Source organism: Phoxinus phoxinus (genome assembly GCF_949152265.1).
Source record: "Phoxinus phoxinus genome assembly, chromosome: 2".
NCBI lineage: Eukaryota > Metazoa > Chordata > Actinopteri > Cypriniformes > Leuciscidae > Phoxinus > Phoxinus phoxinus.
The window spans coordinates 18418514-18438722 of NC_136877.1; the positions used below are offsets into that span (position 1 = coordinate 18418514).

At 36.8% G+C, this 20209-nt stretch overlaps 1 protein-coding gene across 3 annotated transcripts in view; it reads right to left on the reverse strand.

Moving 5' to 3' along the window:
- The window catches only part of pcxb (pyruvate carboxylase b), a 237790-nt gene that overhangs the window by 15249 nt on the left and 202332 nt on the right, over nt 1–20209 (reverse strand). For all 3 annotated transcript variants that reach the window (XM_079588533.1, XM_079588534.1, XM_079588535.1), the window contains exons 18-19: nt 17116–17295; nt 5330–5578 (exon numbers count right to left, since the gene is read on the reverse strand). In XM_079588533.1, the coding sequence (XP_079444659.1) occupies nt 5330–5578; nt 17116–17295 (429 nt within the window). The remainder of the gene's footprint in view (nt 1–5329; nt 5579–17115; nt 17296–20209) is intronic.

Sequence of the window (20209 nt, forward strand, 5' to 3'; positions counted from 1 at the left end):
GTACCATATTTCGTTAATAACACATCAGAAAATGTTGTAATGCAAGATTTCGTTTAAGAATGAAATGATCTATACCTCCACATGCTTGTTTTTTTGAGAACTTGTGAAATATTAAAGTAATGACACCTCCAGTATGCATCGTCGGCACACAAAGCTGCATGGAGAGGCATATTCTGGGTACCATATTTCAATAATAACACATCAGAAAATGTTGTAATGCTTGATTTCATTTAAGAATGAAATTATCTATACTTCCACATGCTTGTTTTTTTGAGAACTTGAGAAATACTAAAGTAATGACACCTCCAGTATGCTTTGTCGGCAAATAAAGGTGCATATTCTGGGTACCATATTTCGTTAATAACACATCAGAAAATGTTGTAATGCAAGATTTCGTTTAAGAATGAAATGATCTATACCTCTATGTGCTTGTTTTTTTGAGAACTTGTGAAATATTAAAGTAATGACACCTCCAGTATGCATCGTCGGCACACAAAGCTGCATGGAGAGGCATATTCTGGGTACCATATTTCGTTAATAACACATCAAAAAGTGTTGTAAGGCTTGATTTCATTTAAGAATGAAATTATCTATACCTCCACATGCTTGTTTTTTTGAGAACTTGTGAAATACTAAAGTAATGACACCTCCAGTCTGCTTTGTCGGCACACAAAGCTGCATGGAGAGGCATATTCTGGGTACCATATTTCGTTAATAACACATCAGAAAGTGTTGTAATGCTTGATTTCAGTTACTAATGAAATTATCTATACCTCCACATGCTTGTTTTTTTGAGAACTTGTGAAATACTAAAGTAATGACACCTCCAGTCTGCTTTGTCGGCACACAAAGCTGCATGGAGAGGCATATTCTGGGTACCATATTTCGTTAATAACACATCAGAAAGTGTTGTAATGCTTGATTTCAGTTAATAATGAAATTATCTATACTTCCACATGCTTGTTTTTTTGAAAACTTGTGAAATACTAAAGTAATGACACCTCCAGTCTGCTTTGTCGGCACACAAAGCTGCATGGAGAGGCATATTCTGGGTACCATATTTCGTTAATAACACATCAGAAAGTGTTGTAATGCTTGATTTCAGTTACTAATGAAATTATCTATACCTCCACATGCTTGTTTTTTTGAGAACTTGTGAAATACTAAAGTAATGACACCTCCAGTCTGCTTTGTCGGCAAATAAAGGTGCATATTCTGGGAACCATATTTCGTTAATAACACATCAGAAAATGTTGTAATGCAAGATTTCGTTTAAGAATGAAATTATCTATACCTCTATGTGCTTGTTTTTTTGAGAACTTGTGAAATATTAAAGTAATGACACCTCCAGTATGCTTTGTCGGCAAATAAAGTTGCATATTCTGTGTACCATATTTCGTTAATAACACATCAGAAAATGTTGTAATGCAAGATTTCGTTTAAGAATGAAATTATCTATACTTCCACATGCTTGTTTTTTTGAGAACTTGTGAAATATTAAAGTAATGACACCTCCAGTATGCTTTGTCGGCAAATAAAGTTGCATATTCTGTGTACCATATTTCGTTAATAACACATCAGAAAATGTTGTAATGCTTGATTTCATTTAATAATGAAATTATCTATACTTCCACATGCTTGTTTTTTTAAGAACTTGAGAAATACTAAAGTAATGACACCTCCAGTCTGCTTTGTCGGCACACAAAGCTGCATGGAGAGGCATATTCTGGGTACCATATTTCGTTAATAACACATCAGAAAGTGTTGTAATGCTTGATTTCAGTTAATAATGAAATTATCTATACTTCCACATGCTTGTTTTTTTGAAAACTTGTGAAATACTAAAGTAATGACACCTCCAGTCTGCTTTGTCGGCAAATAAAGGTGCATATTCTGGGAACCATATTTCGTTAATAACACATCAGAAAATGTTGTAATGCAAGATTTCGTTTAAGAATGAAATTATCTATACCTCTATGTGCTTGTTTTTTTGAGAACTTGTGAAATATTAAAGTAATGACACCTCCAGTATGCTTTGTCGGCAAATAAAGTTGCATATTCTGTGTACCATATTTCGTTAATAACACATCAGAAAATGTTGTAATGCTTGATTTCATTTAATAATGAAATTATCTATACTTCCACATGCTTGTTTTTTTGAGAACTTGTGAAATACTAAAGTAATGACACCTCCAGTCTGCTTTGTCGGCAAATAAAGGTGCATATTCTGGGAACCATATTTCGTTAATAACACATCAGAAAATGTTGTAATGCAAGATTTCGTTTAAGAATGAAATTATCTATACCTCTATGTGCTTGTTTTTTTGAGAACTTGTGAAATATTAAAGTAATGACACCTCCAGTATGCTTTGTCGGCAAATAAAGTTGCATGTTCTGGGTACCATATTTCGTTAATAACACATCAGAAAATGTTGTAATGCTTGATTTCATTTAAGAATGAAATTATCTATACTTCCACATTCTTGTTTTTTTGAGAACTTGTGAAATACTAAATTAATGACACCTCCAGTATGCTTTGTCGGCACACAAAGCTGCATGGAGAGGCATATTCTGGGTACCATATTTCAATAATAACACATCAGAAAATGTTGTAATGCTTGATTTCGTTTAAGAATGAAATTATCTATACTTCCACATGCTTGTTTTTTTAAGAACTTGAGAAATACTAAAGTAATGACACCTCCAGTATGCTTTGTCGGCAAATAAAGCTGCATGTTCTGGGTACCATATTTCGTTAATAACACATCAGAAAATGTTGTAATGCAAGATTTCGTTTAAGAATGAAATGATCTATACCTCCACATGCTTGTTTTTTTGAGAACTTGTGAAATATTAAAGTAATGACACCTCCAGTATGCATCGTCGGCACACAAAGCTGCATGGAGAGGCATATTCTGGGTACCATATTTCAATAATAACACATCAGAAAATGTTGTAATGCTTGATTTCATTTAAGAATGAAATTATCTATACTTCCACATGCTTGTTTTTTTGAGAACTTGTGAAATACTTAAGTAATGACACCTCCGGTATGCTTTGTCGGCAAATAAAGTTGCATGTTCTGGGCACCATATTTTGTTAATAACACATCAGAAAATGTTGTAATGGAAGATTTCGTTTAAGAATGAAATGATCTATACCTCTATGTGCTTGTTTTTTTGAGAACTTGTGAAATACTAAAGTAATGACACCTCCAGTATGCATCGTCGGCACACAAACTTGCATGGAGTGGCATATTCTGGGTACCATATTTCAACAATAATCAAGTATATATGTATATATATATGTGTGTGTGTGTGTGTGTGTGTGTGTGTGTGTGTGTGTGTGTGTGTGTGTGTGTGTATACATACACATCAGAAAATGTTGTAATGCAAGATTTTGTTTAAGAATGAAATTATCTAGACCTCTACGTATATATACGTGTATATATATATACGTAGAGGTCTAGATAATTTCATTCTTAAACAAAATCTTGCATTACAACATTTTCTGATGTGTATGTATACACACACACACACACACACACACACACATATATATTTATATATATATATATATTAGGGATGGGCAACGATTAATCGCATCAAAAATAAAAGTTTGTGTTTAAATAATATTTGTATGTGTACTGTGTATAATTATTTTGTATATATAAATACACACACATGCATACATTTAAGAAAAATGATTATATGTATATATTATGTTATTTATATATAAAATATTTAGATATATATAATATAAATGATGTATAAATATATACATGCGAATAGTTCCTAAATATATATATATATATATATGCATATGTGTGTATTTATATATACAAAATAATTAATTGTACACATATATAATATATTATTTAAACAAACTTTTATTTTGGATCCGATTATTCGTGATTAATCGTTGCCCATCCCTAATATATATATATATATATGTATACACATACACACATATACATATATATATATATACATACATATATATATATATATATATATATATAAAAAATTATATATATATATAAATATGTGTGTGTGTGTGTGTGTGTGTGTGTGTGTGTGTGTGTGTGTGTGTGTGTGTGTGTGTGTGTGTGTGTGTGTGGAAGAAATGGAACTTAAATACAAAATAAGTACTCTGGTTGAATTTACCAGGTAGCTTACACCATTTATAGAGGCAGACAAGATCATATTTTCAGGAATATTTATTTTCACTGTTAAATGAGAAATGCTGCCCGATCCACAGGCTCATAATTCACGTACAACTGTTCCTTTAAGAAATACTGCCAAAAACATCGAGGGGGAGGGGTTAACTACCATCCAACATTTTTAAGGTGGAACGAATAGTTAGACGAATAAGGAGCTGGCGAAAAAGGAGCTGGAGTCAGCCTCGTAAACACACCGCCAAATAACTTCAGTCCCTGAGAAATGTACGATTACGCATAACAACCGAGGAAAATCTGGTTCGTTTTGAAAGAGTACAGAGAGACCCGGTTTGAAGAATCAGGCCAGCAGATGATTAAGAGATGCAAGCAATCTAACAGATTTGGTGCTTTTTTCAAAGTAAAACAACTTTGTAGGTGAGTTTGATTCCTGGCTGGCTCTCGCTCTGTCTCGGAGCGTGATCAGCTATGCGAGTCGTGCATCTGGTGCTCTCAGTTCTCGTGGTGCCTGCAGTAGGACTCTGAGACACATTTATGGCTGCCAGGTAACACCCACTTAACTCATAATGGGGTTTTAGAAGCCAAACACACGGCTAAGCTCCAATCAACACATTTAGAAACACCTCAGGGCTCATCTAGATAGAGATACAGCTGTACCAGTTTGAGATTATTCAGAAGCAAGCATGGATTAAGCTGAAAAACTTGCACTCATTGAACTTTACAAAGTCAAACTCTCAGTTAAATGAGAGGGGTAAAATATCATTTATGGTTTATCGGACTTCACAGCACCTTAACAAAGAGAGCCTAGAAGTTCAAAGCAATATATTTTGAACACAAAAGTGCAATTCAATCTTACTATGCTAATCAAATTTACAACCACTGTTGCAATAAAGTGTGCTAATAAACTTTGTGAACGTGGAGGCTAGTTGAGGACACAAGGAAATCTAATTTTGCAAATCTCTCAGGGAGAGCGCAGTCAGGGTAAAGTTTAGAAGGTCACACTCACATCCCGTGGTGTTATAAATTTAACAGAGTAAAATCTAGTTGAAAAATTTGTAAGAATAAATGAGGCACAGTGACAAGGAAATGAAGTCAATCGATGTAATTGAGTCGCAGCATGTCCTCACGTTTCACAGTGTAATAGAAACGTACCTGAAACTCCTCTGCGATTTTGGGGCCGTCCAGAAACAGGCGAGTGTTAAGGCAGTCCACCGGGCCGAAGTTTGATGTGAACTCTTTAAACTCCTGGAAGACTTTGGGGTACATGGCTGCTGACATCACGTCTTCAGGGGTGATTTCATCACCATATGCCGATCGTAGACCCGACTCAAGAGCCTCAAAGTCCATCGGTGGAAGTGAAGCCCCGGGACGACCTTCGATTCTAGGCAATGACTTGAGCACCTTTGAGAAACATCACACGTTTAACTTGTTATGGGCATATACTATGGTGCAACAACCATCTGAGCATAACTGAACTAAAAAACAAAAATGTATGCTCTGTCATTAAGTCAAGTCAAGTAGCACTTTTTACAATACAGATTGTTTCAAAGCAGCTTTATAGTGATAACAGGAAAATTATTCAATGACGCAAACAGTTCATTTCGGCTGTACATCAGCTGTAAAAGAAAAATGTGTCATTGTTCAGCTGAAGTCAGTTCAGTTTGATTCAGTTCCATTGTAAGGATAATCCATTATTAGTTAATTTCATCTATAAAACAGTTCAGAAGAAAATAGTGATGTCATCATTCATCTCGGTTTAGTTCTCATCCAATGCGTCAGTGCAAGTCAATTTTATTGTTGAATATTAAGTTTGTCATTATAGAAACTCTCCCTATATTTCCCTGACATGTTCATAAGAGTTTCTTAAAGACGAAGCAATGTCTGATTTGTGGACCAATCGTTCTTTTCAATCATATCTTTTCAAAGAATCTGCTGGTACAATTCACAAAAATTACTTGAATGAATCGGTCACGAATCGGACTGATTCAGTTCCCAAGTTCAACTCAATGATCCAGTTGAAGTGGTTATCAGCCCACTGGAGCAGAAGATTATTAGTGAATGATGGCTTATAATCCGGTCTTTTTTCACAAGAATGATGACTTCTGAAAATTTAGAATATAGGCTACAGTAACAGACGAGTCATTTGAACCACTTTTATGATTCTGTGGTGTTTTTTTTATTTTTATTTAGAGGTCGATAGTCACTGTCCTGATTCACTTTCATTATATGGAAAAAAGTAGTCAGTATATTTTACACAAATGAATCTTCATGAAGTAAACAATGACAATTTAATTTTTTTGAGAGAACTATTCCTTTAATAAAACAGGAGAATTGCCAAGAAGAATTTGTCTCAAGTGAAATGCCCTCCTCATGACAACCAATCCAGGTTTCAGATGTTGACAGCTCAAAAACAAGACAGCTAAAGAGTGATGTGAGTCAGTCTTCAGGTCACTGAAAAGCATAAATATTTAACAAATGAATCAACAGTACCATTCACTATCTTACAATGTCTTTGTCCTCTGGCAAGTGACTGACTTTGCAAGCTCAAACATACTAAATGCATCATTAGTGCTGTCAGAGTGGGCGTTAATGAACAAAAGCACAAACACTTTGACAAATAGGTCAATTGCAAAGGAGAAGCTACACCACCAATATGACATTAAAATGACTCAATTCATTATATACAAAAAATTTGCTGATTTCTCGGTGTTGGCAAGGCAACCAACCAGCCAAGTGACACTATTTTCTCCTTTTTTTGTTTCACAGCAGTGAGAATGAATTGAAAAATTGTCCCTGGACTTGCACTGAGAAGAAGCCTGGTTTCTAACGGGGGCAAAGTGAATAGACTACACAAAAGGGCTTGTGGAGGAAAGAGAGGGAAAACAAAACAGATCAGCTCATAAAACGCTCAGCAGTCCATTTTGTTATTCAGATAAAATAGTAGAAAAGGCTGCCTGCAGTCCCAACCCACCTATCTTTTGAATAAATTGCCACTTAATAACAGTTGAGTCATAATTTCAGGCCATATGGGCTCGCTTTTGTTTGATATGTCATATAGGTTTATTTTAGTAGTTTTGTGACTCAGTTATGCCATCTGAATATTTGTATGCAAGTTTACTTGCCCAGGCTAGCTGTGGGGTACGGAAGCTCACACGTTCTAATCTTTTTTTTCATTCATCACTCCATCGCTTGAGATTCCATAGGGACATTAGTCCTGTGAATTTGATGATTCATATATAACAATCTCAATACCTCAGAACTGAAATTCTGTTTGTTTTAAGCAATAGAGTATGTCTCAAGATCCCTCTCTGAATGTGTCAGTTGCAGGCATCGCAAATTCATTCTTAAAGGTAGGGTAGCCAATTGCAGAGCGGCTAGCAATAGTAAGCTATCTTTAGATCCTACTCTCCAAAGCCACGGCTCCTTTAAAACACATAAACGCACACAGCAGTGTTTGCTCATTAGATTACCTCATGTCTCAAGAAAGACACATAACATTACAATAATAATGAACGTAAACAACTTACAGAGCTCTTACTTGTACCACCTGACTTCTGGAGATTAATTTCGGATAGTTAACGCATAAATCCGAGTTTGAGGACGTGAACTGAGTAATCATGGTTTGCCATGTTGTAATTACGGTCATGACATGGCGTTAACGCACCATAAGCTCTTTGTTTTGGTTCAGGAGGAACTGTAAAAGAAGACTGGTGTCTGTTTAAAGCACCCAGTGACAGCCTCTAACGCTCTGATGACGTGTGATGGGAGCATGGAGGTATGGAAATACATATGTTGACAGGCAGGTAGGGCATCCTATCATTGCATTTGGTCCGAAACATTCTTACATTGTAAAGGTTTTATTCATTACACATGGGATGTACAAGTATAGTCTTTTTCAAACAAACTCTTCCACAGCTAATCCTAAAAGGATTAGTTCACCCAAAAATGATAATTGTCATAATTTACTCACTCTCACGTTGCTGCAAACCTGGATGACTTTCTTTCTAATGTGAACACAAAAGAAGATATTTTGAAGAAGATTTCTTTGTCCATATAATGAAAGTCAATGGGATCCAGAAATAAAGCTGGACAACACTGATTTTTAATGTATGGACAGCCATTCATGTTTGGAGCGACATGAGGGCGAGTAAATTATGACAGAACTTTCATTTTTAGGTGAATTATCCCTTTAAGTATTATGAAAGGTCTCTATCTCTTCTCCACATTTAGCATCTTGCTCGAGAAAAATGTACATAATAGTCCCTATGTGGAAACAGTAAGCACAAAACCTAGAAAAAAAGGTAAAGCTGTGCAAAAGCAATGAGAAAACTACAAAGCTAGTTTTCCAAGCCTGAGGTAACGTAAGGAGCTTAAGGAGAAAACTTGAACTGCATTTATTTCATAGTAAGTTAAAGCATAGCATTATGTATTCCTTATCTGCCCTGTCATTACCATAAACTACTGCAAGAGCAATTGTGCTACTACACATACTGTGGAGAAAGACGCTTTCTAAGACTGCTGGCATCTGCACTCAGACTCCCTGCTATAAGGTTTCGAAAGCTATGCTATATGGATTACCAGGCGGTTTGCAGAGAAACTGTTTATAGACCCTTGTCAGAGGTTATATAATTTCATAACTCAGAAAACAGCAGTTACTATATCAGACGTCTAAGGCAGGAGAAGTTGCTTAGGAGAGCTTCTGTTTTCCTCACATTGCTTTCTGTGCCGGGTGAAAGGGGATATTTGACATTGTTGACACAGATTGAAAGGAGATGAGATTTGCTCTATTTTCCCCTGAATCATCTGTCCCCATCCCAGTGTGTGCATTTAGGCTGTTTGTCATTCTGTACTGTCACAGCCGGGCTGGAAATATCGCTGGGGTGATGTCATGTGCTAAACAATCCTCCTGGAAAGATCAATAAGCCTGGATTTAAAAAAAAAGGTGCCACCAAAATATTACCGGTCTCTATGACCATTAATCATCAGACATCTGTGTGTCAGTACAAAGAGAAGAAGTTAAGTGATGTTTAATTCAAGTTTAAAAGACATTAAGTGACTTATGAAGAGCTAAACTGATTAAGTTACTCCTGGTGCTTTACTGAATACATCAATTAACACTCAATCTACATTTATATGCCCCTGATTTCTTGATTTATACTTTTAAGGAATATTCTCACTCCAAAAAATCCTTCTAAATTTACCATTGAAACGGGCATAAAGGGATCGCATTTAATTATGTCTGAAAATCCACTAGGAATTTTCTGCTCTCCATCTGTCTGCGAGTGCTCTCATGCACTTTAGCTAACAAAGAGACTCATTTCCCTGGCCCAAATCAAATTCGTCAGGCGTGATGGTCCATTGCTTTCCTCACATGATTCACAGGAGAGAAGACTACAAAGCGGTGGGCTGTAATGGGAACTCATGTAGCCATAAAACAGTGTGAAGCTTCTCGCTCTCTGACCTGAACGCATCTTCCTGTGGTCGAGCCTCTGAGGGAGCTGTGTAATTGTCCCAACTGTAAGTATGTTTACACAGTTAACTGCCAGATCATATATAGACACATGAAGGAAAATCACAGCCGAGGCAGGTGTTTGTCTGTGTATGTGTGTGACTGTGTTAGCATTAATGCGCATGCATGCATGTGTTTGACTACACTGCCTTTCTATCCTCTCTGACCCAGAGTGAATACCGTTTAATATCTTGTAGAACAGTGAACGGGGAAGATACTTGATTTGTACTTGAACAAGTGGACTTGGTCAGAGATTAAGATTCTGGTTAAACTTTATTTTACAGTACGTGTAGTAGATTCTTACCCAAGAAAGTACCGGTAAAAGTCACCTTCATTTATATAGCGCTTTTAACAATATAGATTGTTACTATATAAGGTAACTAGATGGGTTAAGCTTAGGTTTGGTGATACTATAGGTTCAGGGTAAGTTTCTAGTTATAACTCAGTTACTGTAATTGCTATAATAAGTACATAGTATGCATGCAGAACAGGACTGTAAAATAAAGTTCTACCAAGATTCTTGTCAATACAGAAAATGTAATTATGAAACACATTTCAACGAATTAGTTTACACTAAATACTATAAAAAAAAAAAACTATTAAGCACCAAAATTTAAATAACAAAAACAGTGATGAACATCATTTACCGGGTAACTAATACATATAATAACCATTCAAAAATTTGGGCTTGGTAAGACATTTTACAATAAATATTTTTTTAAAATAAAAAAGGTTTCTTATTCTTACCAGGGCTGCAATTGTTTGACCAATTTATAATTAAACTTTTTAAAATTGTGATTTATTTCTGTGATGGCAAAGTTGAATTTTCAGCATCATCCAGTATTCAGTGTTACATTATCCTTCAGATTTCATTATATTATGCTGATTAGGAAATTAAGAAACATTTCTTATTATCAAAGCTGAAAACGGTAAAAGAAATGTAAAAGAACAGCATTTTTTGAAATAAAATATTTTGTATAATGACAATGAGATCTAATTTAAATTCATTCAATTCGAACTATTCAGCAAAATTTATTGGAATTCCAAATGCTTTATAGAGCATGAGAGAGGACATTTTATTCAAAGCACTGATGTAGCATTTTCACCTGTTGGTAAAATAAGCTCATTACTTCAAAAAAGATTCCGTTTTAAAAACATCTGAGCTACTGTGATGCTAATGAAAAATGTAGTTAAAGTACTAGCATTGCTACTTTTAGTTTGTTATTCCCCAACACTGCAGTAGAGGTGAAATCTTGACAGGTTCCTATAGGGAAGTGAACATGCATGACACTACCTTTAGGCTTTGACAGTAATAGTCTGGCAGACTCAGCGAGTTGAACGGGATGTAAAGGAGTGTGCTGTCATTCACACACATCCTCTGAAACCCTGTCTCAGTCAGTCAATCAATCAGTCAATCATCTGAAGTGTGCATATGAGTATGATCAGTCTAGACTGATAAAGAGCCCATATGATATAGAGTCCATGTGGTTGTTCATCCTTAAAGTCTGACAGATATTTCATTTGTGACACACCTACTAGTCTTGATCTAAAGGTGAGAAACAGGAACTGAAAGCTTTTGGACCACGTTTAAAAAAAAAAAAATCTTGCAAGCTCTTTATTTTATGACCTACTAAATTGCCGCAGCATTTAACTGATGCAGTCAGTCAGCATTTTAAGTGTAAAGAAGCAACTCAGGGATTTTTGGAAATTTACATTTATGTTGACAAATATCCAATAAGTGCGCTATTTATCTGGTCTAGAATAGGACATAATTAGAATCAGAATATACAGTCGAAGACTGTTTTAATTGTTAAAACCTTTTTATTTTTAATCGTTCTTTGATGATACACCGTCAAAATTATACTTTTTGGTTAATTTATCATTTAATATACAGTCATGGCCAAAATTGTTGGCACCCCTGGTAAATATGATCAAAACTGGCTGTAAAAAATAAATCTGCATTGTTTATCCTTTTGATCTTTCATTCAAAAAATTGGCAAAATTCTAACCTTTCATTGAAGCAAGAGAATTGAAAGTGGGGCTAAATCACATTATGAAATAAATGTTTTTCTCCAAAACACGTTGGCCACAATTATTGGCACCCTTTTATTAAATACTTTTTGCAACCTCCTTTTGCCAAGATAACAGCTCTGAGTTTTCTCCTATAATGCCTGATGAGTTTGGAGAACACCTGACAAGAGATCAGAGACCATTCCTCCATACAGAATCTCTCCAGATCCTGCAGATTCCCAGATCCATGTTGGTGCTTCTTCTCTTCAGTTCAGCCCACTCATTTTCTATAGGGTTCAGGCCAGGGACTGGGATGGCCATTGCAGATCTTGGTTTTGTGCTCAGTGACCCATTTTTGTTTTGATTTTGATATTTGTTTTTGGATCACTGTCCTGTTGGAAGATCCAAACATGGCCCGTTATAAGATTTAAGAGCAGTAAAGATACAGCAGAGTATTTAATTTTACACATGGGGTACTTTTTTATCCCTGTGTGCACCAAACCCATCTTAAGTGTTTGCTGCCAAAAAAGCTATTTTTTTGTTTCATCTGACCATAGAACCCGTCCCGTTTGAAGTGCCAGTAGTGTCAGGTACTTTTCAAACTTTCTATGGACAGAGGAACCAAAAAAATAGCTTTTTTGGCAGCAAACACTTAAGATGGGTTTGGTGCACACAGGGATAAAAAAGTACCCCATGTGTAAAATGAAATACTCTGCTGTATCTTTACTGCTGTGGGCCTAATTTTCTGCCAGAGGTCCTGGACATCTTGTTCCGATACATGGCATCATGGATTGGATCAAATACCAACAGATAAAAAATCGAAACCTAACAGCCGGGGCTAGAAATCTTATAACGGGCCATGTTTGGATCTTCCAACAGGACAGTGATCCAAAAACAAATATCAAAATCAAAACAAAAATGGGTCACTGAGCACAAAACCAAGATCTGCAATGGCCATCCCAGTCCCTGGCCTGAACCCTATAGAAAATGAGTGGGCTGAACTGAAGAGAAGAAGCACCAACATGGATCTGGGAATCTGCAGGATCTGGAGAGATTCTGTGTGGAGAAATGGTCTCTGATCTCTTGTCAGGTGTTCTCCAAACTCATCAGGCATTATAGGAGAAAACTCAGAGCTGTTATCTTGGCAAAAGGAGGTTGCAAAAAGTATTTAATAAAAGGGTGCCAATAATTGTGGCCAACGTGTTTTGGAGAAAAACATTTATTTCATAATGTGATTTAGCCCCACTTTCAATTCTCTTGCTTCAATGAAAGGTTAGAATTTTGCCAATTTTTTGAATGAAAGATCAAAAGGATAAACAATGCAGATTTATTTTTTACAGCCAGTTTTGATCATATTTACCAGGGGTGCCAACAATTTTGGCCATGACTGTATATTTTTTTCCAATACAAAAATATATGAGGAGTGAACATAAGATTGAATCATAAATATCAAAATGTCAAATCCACACTAAATGCGTACAAGCCCATGCAAGTATATTTGCAGACCATCAATTCATAAATCGTACTATGGGGGGCGGATCAGAAAAAGAGGATCAGCGAAAAGAGGAGGCCTGTTCCGGCGCAAACGTTCCCTGGTGCTATTTTACAATTCAGAAAACAATTCCGCCACTGACCAGGAAAAAATCTGGTCTAAAGTCAGCGGCGCATTGCGCATGTTATTTATGTTTTTTAGGGCGCATGCTTGGCCATAATGTAGCGTGTGCACAAATACACTTTGATTCTCTCATCTACACAAACGCAGCAGTTTTCATTTTTGCAATCATACATTATTACAAGGAAAAATATTAACACACAGCGCGCCAGGCAAATCCGCCGTTATAATATCAATCCGCGTTGGAAAAAGCATGCCTGCTCTTAAAGGGAATGTGAGATGACACTCTGATTGGTTTATTTCACGTTACGCCCAAACCACACCTATGAATAATGAAGCTACTTCAGACCAACCCCTTTTAGATTTGCGTCGGGAGATACGCCCACAAACTTGCTTTTCGCGTTTGATACTTGCGTTTCAGATCGTTAAAATAGGTCCCATATAGTGTAAATTATTATATTTATTACATAAATGCAGCCCCAGAAGAATCTGCTACCCGCCTTACTCCCTACACCACACTGTGGCTGACAAATTTCAGATTTTTTTTGTAGTTTTGTCTGGCCCAACCAGACATTGGTGGGCGGAGTTAGTGTAAATAGCTTCTACCAACAAGGCGGGCTATTTACACTTGGTGTAAATAGACACTGTTAATATTACTGAGCTCAGTCGCTTTGAAATCATCATAACCCACCCACTCTAAAGCTCTTTCCGGCATCACTGTCTACATCATATAAAGTACAATTATGTCTTATGAGCATTACATGTCATCAGCATGTCGTGCCAGTGCTCTCCAGATCTGTCTGCGCACCTTAAACTTGCGCATCTTAAATGTGACATACCCTCCCATGGTCGCCCTGCTCCTTCTATTAAGTGCCGAAGTGTCTCTGCTCTAGATGAGCCAGTTATTAGCACATTCAGCCAAGCTAATGCATTTTAAATAATACATAAAACATGCTGATTAGTGTATGAAGGAGCTCCCTGAGGATTGCCGGGAAAGGGTTTAGAGGCTTTTCCCTTGGCGGAGGCATGAGACACAAAATAGGGCTCACCAATTCTATTAGTCACAGTGGCTGCAGTTCAAAGATGCTCCACGCTTCATTCAGTCACTCTTCATTAATTTGACAGCTTTTCAGGCCATTTATAAGCCTGGAATATGTGTGTGAGAGTGTGGTAGGAAGGGTTTCTAAAGATAGAATGGTTAATTGCCCTTAGGATTGAGACTGGAGCAATGTTTAATTGAAGTGTCTGCTAACGTCACTAAAACCGAATGCGTATAGGGAAAGAGTTTTATCCCCTCAAGCTGCTTCTTACTGACTATATAGACATAAATACACACTTTAAATATTTAGAAAGATATGATGGATGTTTGTGTTGTGCCTGTGTTATGTTTTTCCATCTAAAACGATTTCAAAAGCACAGACTGCTCGACAAGACGGCGCATGACGTGTTTTGATCATATCATTAAGACTGTGGTTGTATTTATTCCATTTCAAGCTGTTTGTACGTGTAAAAGTGTGTGCTTCGTGTGTACGGCTGTGGGAGAAGATTGCTCATTCTTATCAGTGTTTGTCCAGTGGTCCATGTACCTGAGTTTATCTGGATGAGCTGATTGGCAGAGATAGAGCCACTGATGTGTGAGAGAGTCACCGCAGGCCCTACAGCACAAACCTTTCCAACCAATTATGATGAATGTATCTCAAACACACCCACAGACACATATGTTGACCATGCCTGCGGATGTGGTGGTGTATGGATACCCAGGTCAGAGGACATAGTATCGTTAGCCATCTTAAAGTGTATTATGGGTAACGCCCCAAGTTAGTGTTAGGAAGCTATTTGTGTCTTCTTGTATTTTGTATCTGGAGGTGACAGAACAACAATGGCACCCTGAGGATAAATTTTTTAGCGTAATGTTTAGAGATGAAGCATCAATGCAGAATATAACTATAGAACATTGTTGTCTATTCTAATTAAGTAGTAAAACATGAGAAAGTGTCCTAACCATGTGTAAAAGACCTTAGTAACGTTAGACGCTATGTTGAATTTAATACGGATGAACACAAGGCTTTGAGGGATAGACTTTCAGTCTTTACAATGACACGCACTCTATAAAGGTCCTAGATCATGTAATTTTCAGAGTTTTTCGAAACAACGTTTGTCAGCTGAACAATCCATTGAATGCAATGTAATTCTTCATTCCTGTCAAAATTTGTTATATGGTGTCACTCGTACACTCACACTCCGTTTGCTAAATGTCTGATGCGTAATGATTACTTATCAAACCTATTTCAGGGAGTGCATTCTCGAGACACCAGGCACTTTTTGTGCGGATGGGCGGCCGGAACACGTTAAGGGTTTTCTGTTAACACGGTGGCGTGTTAGCGGCCCTAAGTTAATGACTAATGATCTTCGCAACTTCACTGTTTCTTCACGCTAATTTCTATTATCACTGTAAAGCTGCTTGGAATGGCCATTGATGAAATGCACATTCAAGTAATCAGTGCTTATTTCTTTTAGATGGATTCAATTCGGAGAACAAACTTGACATACATCACCAACAAATTTCTTATGTTTTTAATGCAGATTGTTGTGCCATTTTTTCAAGATCATGGCGATCTTGAATGAATAACTTATGGTTGTACTTTTGTCATATTGCTAATAAATGCTAATGGTAGCGGAACTATCTGGAATAACTACAACTATCAACAAACTTTCTAGTTACTTAGCAACTTGAGCAAGGCACAAAGTATATGCGTTGAATTTGTTGTAATTACTGGAACATTTATGTCAATGATCACCAATATCAGAAATATCCCTGTTGCCGGGTAGAGAAGTAAGTCATATTTTTGTCTACTCAAAAATATCAGCTAAATTAAGTGACCTTATGGTTCTGTATGAGAAAAGGTTAATTAAAGCAGTCTGCAAATGTCAGTCACACTTACAAAGTTTAATTGACTTCATTCAGACTTTATTATATTTTTATCTGTCCCACTAAGACACAGAATTAAAGTCGCTATATGAAATGGTAAAATCTGTCTCTGTCTTTTTCTGTCTATTTTTCTCTGTACAGTGAGGCCACACGTTGAGCTCTATTACAGGGAAATGCTGCCAGTGCTGATAAACAGCTTTTGATCTTTCATTTTTGGACTTCAGAGTGCTTCAAAAGGGTTTGTCTGTCTGTCTCTGTGTGTGCCAGAGAAATAGGAAATCAAAGTTAATTTGCCCTCGACTGCAAAAGCAGGATGTCTGTCCTCACTCCTCAGTAACAACTCCATTTAAAAAATAAAGCAAAAGTCTCTTCTGTGACCATATGACTGTAGATGTGTGTGTTTGTGCATTATAGTGGATCAATCTGGTTTCTTTTCTCAGCAAGTCTTTCAGCACAAGGAGGAGGAAACGCCACAGACACTAGAGATAGGAGCCTGCAAGTGACAAGCTTTACTCCGTCTTAAACCTTTAGTCTCTTATCCTGTCTTTCACACATACACAAACTTTGTGATGGATTCACACAAAGCTATTCTCACGATCTTATGAACTGCCTCTCACTTTATAGCATCCTCTCACCTTTTTATTTTCTCATCGCTCAAACTCTTTCTCTCTATGTGTGGCTAGAGATAATTAAAAAACAAAGCCACTGTCACTCTCAAAAAACAAAACAAAAAACCCTGCTTGTGTCTGTCCACATTTGTAGTTGCCTTTGATAAAAGTTGTCTGCTAAATGACTGATTCTAATGAAAAAAAATTCTCCAAGGAACATTTCTATGCGAAATATTGTTGTACTTTTACATCAGTTTTCATTAAACTCACCTTTGACCTGAAGGGCTCAGGGAATCCTCCGTGTGGTATTCCAATGTGTCCTTGCAGAAACTCCACAACAGACAGAGGGAAGGAGAGCTCGTCTGCTCTCTCTTCCACATCAGCCCGAGAGAGAGAGTTCTGCACCATAAACTGAGCCAGATCACCCACAATCTTAGACGAGGGGGTCACCTGGAGAAACAAAGTGAGACAGAGACACAGAATTTATACAAAATAGAGCTATTACTTTCTGGAAACTTTTAAAACAAACTCTTACAGCACATTTCAAAGGGAAATAAACTGTACGGTACATCCACAAGCTGAAAATTCTCCCCCTCAGCTAGAAACGCTTACCAACGATTATAGTGACAAATCAGGCATAATAATCAATTCACATTACACTGCTACAAACCCCAAAAAGCAAACATGAACTTTTTGAAAAAAAATAAACTAGAAAAAAAAATTGGACATCAAAAGAGGAATTGATCTGTGGAGAGGTCAGATCAAGACAAGGATTTTCTTTCTTTCTTAAAGAGATTGTTCCCCCAATAATGAAAGTTATGTCATCATTTGTTCTAAACCTGTATGCCTTAGTGTTCCATAGAACACAAAAATGTTGAAAAATTAAGAATATACTTGAATTATCAAAAGATTCAATGAGATCTGCATCAAAAGAAAGATTAGTTTACAAAGACTTATAAATGGTCAATTTCAGTTTCATAATAAAATGTACCTCTATTCAGTTTCATATTATTGGCCATTCTTTTCAGGATATTCTAAAACTACACCTATTGTTCCATGAAAGAAAGGCAGTTTGAAACAGCTTGAGGTTGAGTGATTTAAAAAATGTTTTGAGTGAGCCATTCCTTTAAATGTGAACAACACAAAATAATTAGAGAACAATACTTCAAATCTATTTTAAACATCCTTTACAGAAAATGACTAAAGAAACCAAAAGGACAAAACAAGAGAGTGAGAAAACCATATAGAAATGAGAGATCCATGAGGATTTGAGAGGAGGAAAGACATACAGGGGGTGAAGAAGGGAAAAAAGAAGGGAACAAAGAAGGGAAAAAAGAAAGAGATTAAGGAGAGGAATAAAAAGTTAAATGTCACACAATTTTTCTTTCACATAAATAGTACAGTTCCGCTCAGAGTATTTCCGCTCTGTGGAAATAATACCTTATGTACAGCAAAACAATCAAGCATAGGCCTAAAAAACAATAATACACACATGAATTTAACAGATGTTAGTCCCAAGACTTTGCAACATGTACATGGCTGCTGGTCAAGCATGAACATTTTTATTGTTTGTTATAATGAGAGGATTTGCAAGAATTGATCTCAGCACTGGATATAAACTCTGGTGCTTTGAACGGTGAGTGGATTCTAACTTAAGCACCCCTGATTGGCCACTGCTTCAAGAAATCAACACGTTGTAAATAGAAACCTTTGACACTCTCCATAGCGCAAACACAGATACGCATGGGGTCGTATGCCAAATTGCCAATATGCTATTATTACAGAGAAACCTGTTCGTAGACCAGCAGATATGGACAGTTTTTCCCTCTAAAAGCAATCAGAAGCAGCATCAGGCAGTGGTTTGAGTGAGAACATTCCCAGCTAGTCTCCAGTGTGTGGCCAGGAGAAGGCTAAGCCTTGCTCAGCATAACGCACGCTCCACCTATCATTACTTATCTTCGTTTATTGTTCTCATTCTATTCATTTGTTATTTTCTTTATTAATGGATTTTGTTGTTTTCATGAAACTGCTGGCTGACAATAAATCATATTTAACTAATCTTAATTGTCAAATCATTCTTATCCCATATATTGCAAAATTATATAATTTGATAGTACATCTACAATAAAAAATTCGCAGACGGTTTTATCCAAAGACAAATGAGAAGAATAGAAGCAATCAGACCAACAAGAGGGCAACAGTATACAAGTGCTGCAACAAGTCTCAGTTAGTCTAGCACAGTACACAAAGCTTTTTTTTTTTAAACAAAACAAATAGAATAGAAAAGGCAAGTGCTAGTATTAATTGGTCAGGTGCTGACGAAAAAGATGTGTCTTTCTTTAGACATTTTTTGAAAATGGCTAAAGACTGAGCTGCTCAAATTGAGATAGGCAGGTCATTCCACCAGCTGGGAACAGTCCAGGACAAGGTCCGTGAGAGTGATTTCGTGGCTCTTTGGGATGGCACCACGAAGTGTCGTTCACTTGCAGAACGCAAGCTTCTGGAGGGCGCATAAGTCTGAACTAGCGAGTTTAGGTATATTGGTGCAGAGCCAGTGGTTGTCTTGTAGGCAAGCATCAGTGCCAAGCATTTGATGCGAGCGGCTATTGGCAGCCAGTGCCAACTGATGAAGAGAGGTGTGAAGTGGGCTTTCTTCGGCTTGTTGAAGACCACCCTCGCTGCTGCATTCTGGATCAGTTGCAAAGGCTTGATAGTACATGCCGGAAGGCCCGCTATAAGAGCATTACAATAGTCCAGTCTGGTGAGAAGAAGAGCTTGGACAAGGAGTTGTGTGGCCTGCTCTGATAGGAAGGGTCTAATCTTCCTAATGTTGTATAAAGCAAATCTGCAGGACCAGTTGTAGTAATATGGTCTGTGAAGCTTAACTAATCATCATTGGTCCACCCTATTTTGCCAAGGTTCACTCACTTTAAAATGTCTGGCCTCGCCACTGTGGTACAGTGATGGCATCAAATATTTTGATATGTGCCATAGTAGTGGTTATAAATTAACATTGCACTCCAAGATATTTCAAAGGATATCATTGTATTAACATAGTATGAAAAAAAACTAATGAACTGTAAGTAGTCTGACTTGGGAATAGGTTAAAAAAAAGGAAAGAAATGTGAGTGACATATAGGATTAAGTTTTGTAATAGACTCCTACAAAGGTTACGCAAGAGTAATATCCTTGTTTAAATACAAAGCCACAGACATGACATGTACAAAGACTTTTCCAGAGTGACTCTATAGCACCACTGGGACTGTATTGGATGACACAGTAGGGACCTCCGAACCCTAATGTGACCAATTATAAAACTTCTTATGCATATAAATGTCAACATTACAAACCGTTACATGAGTAG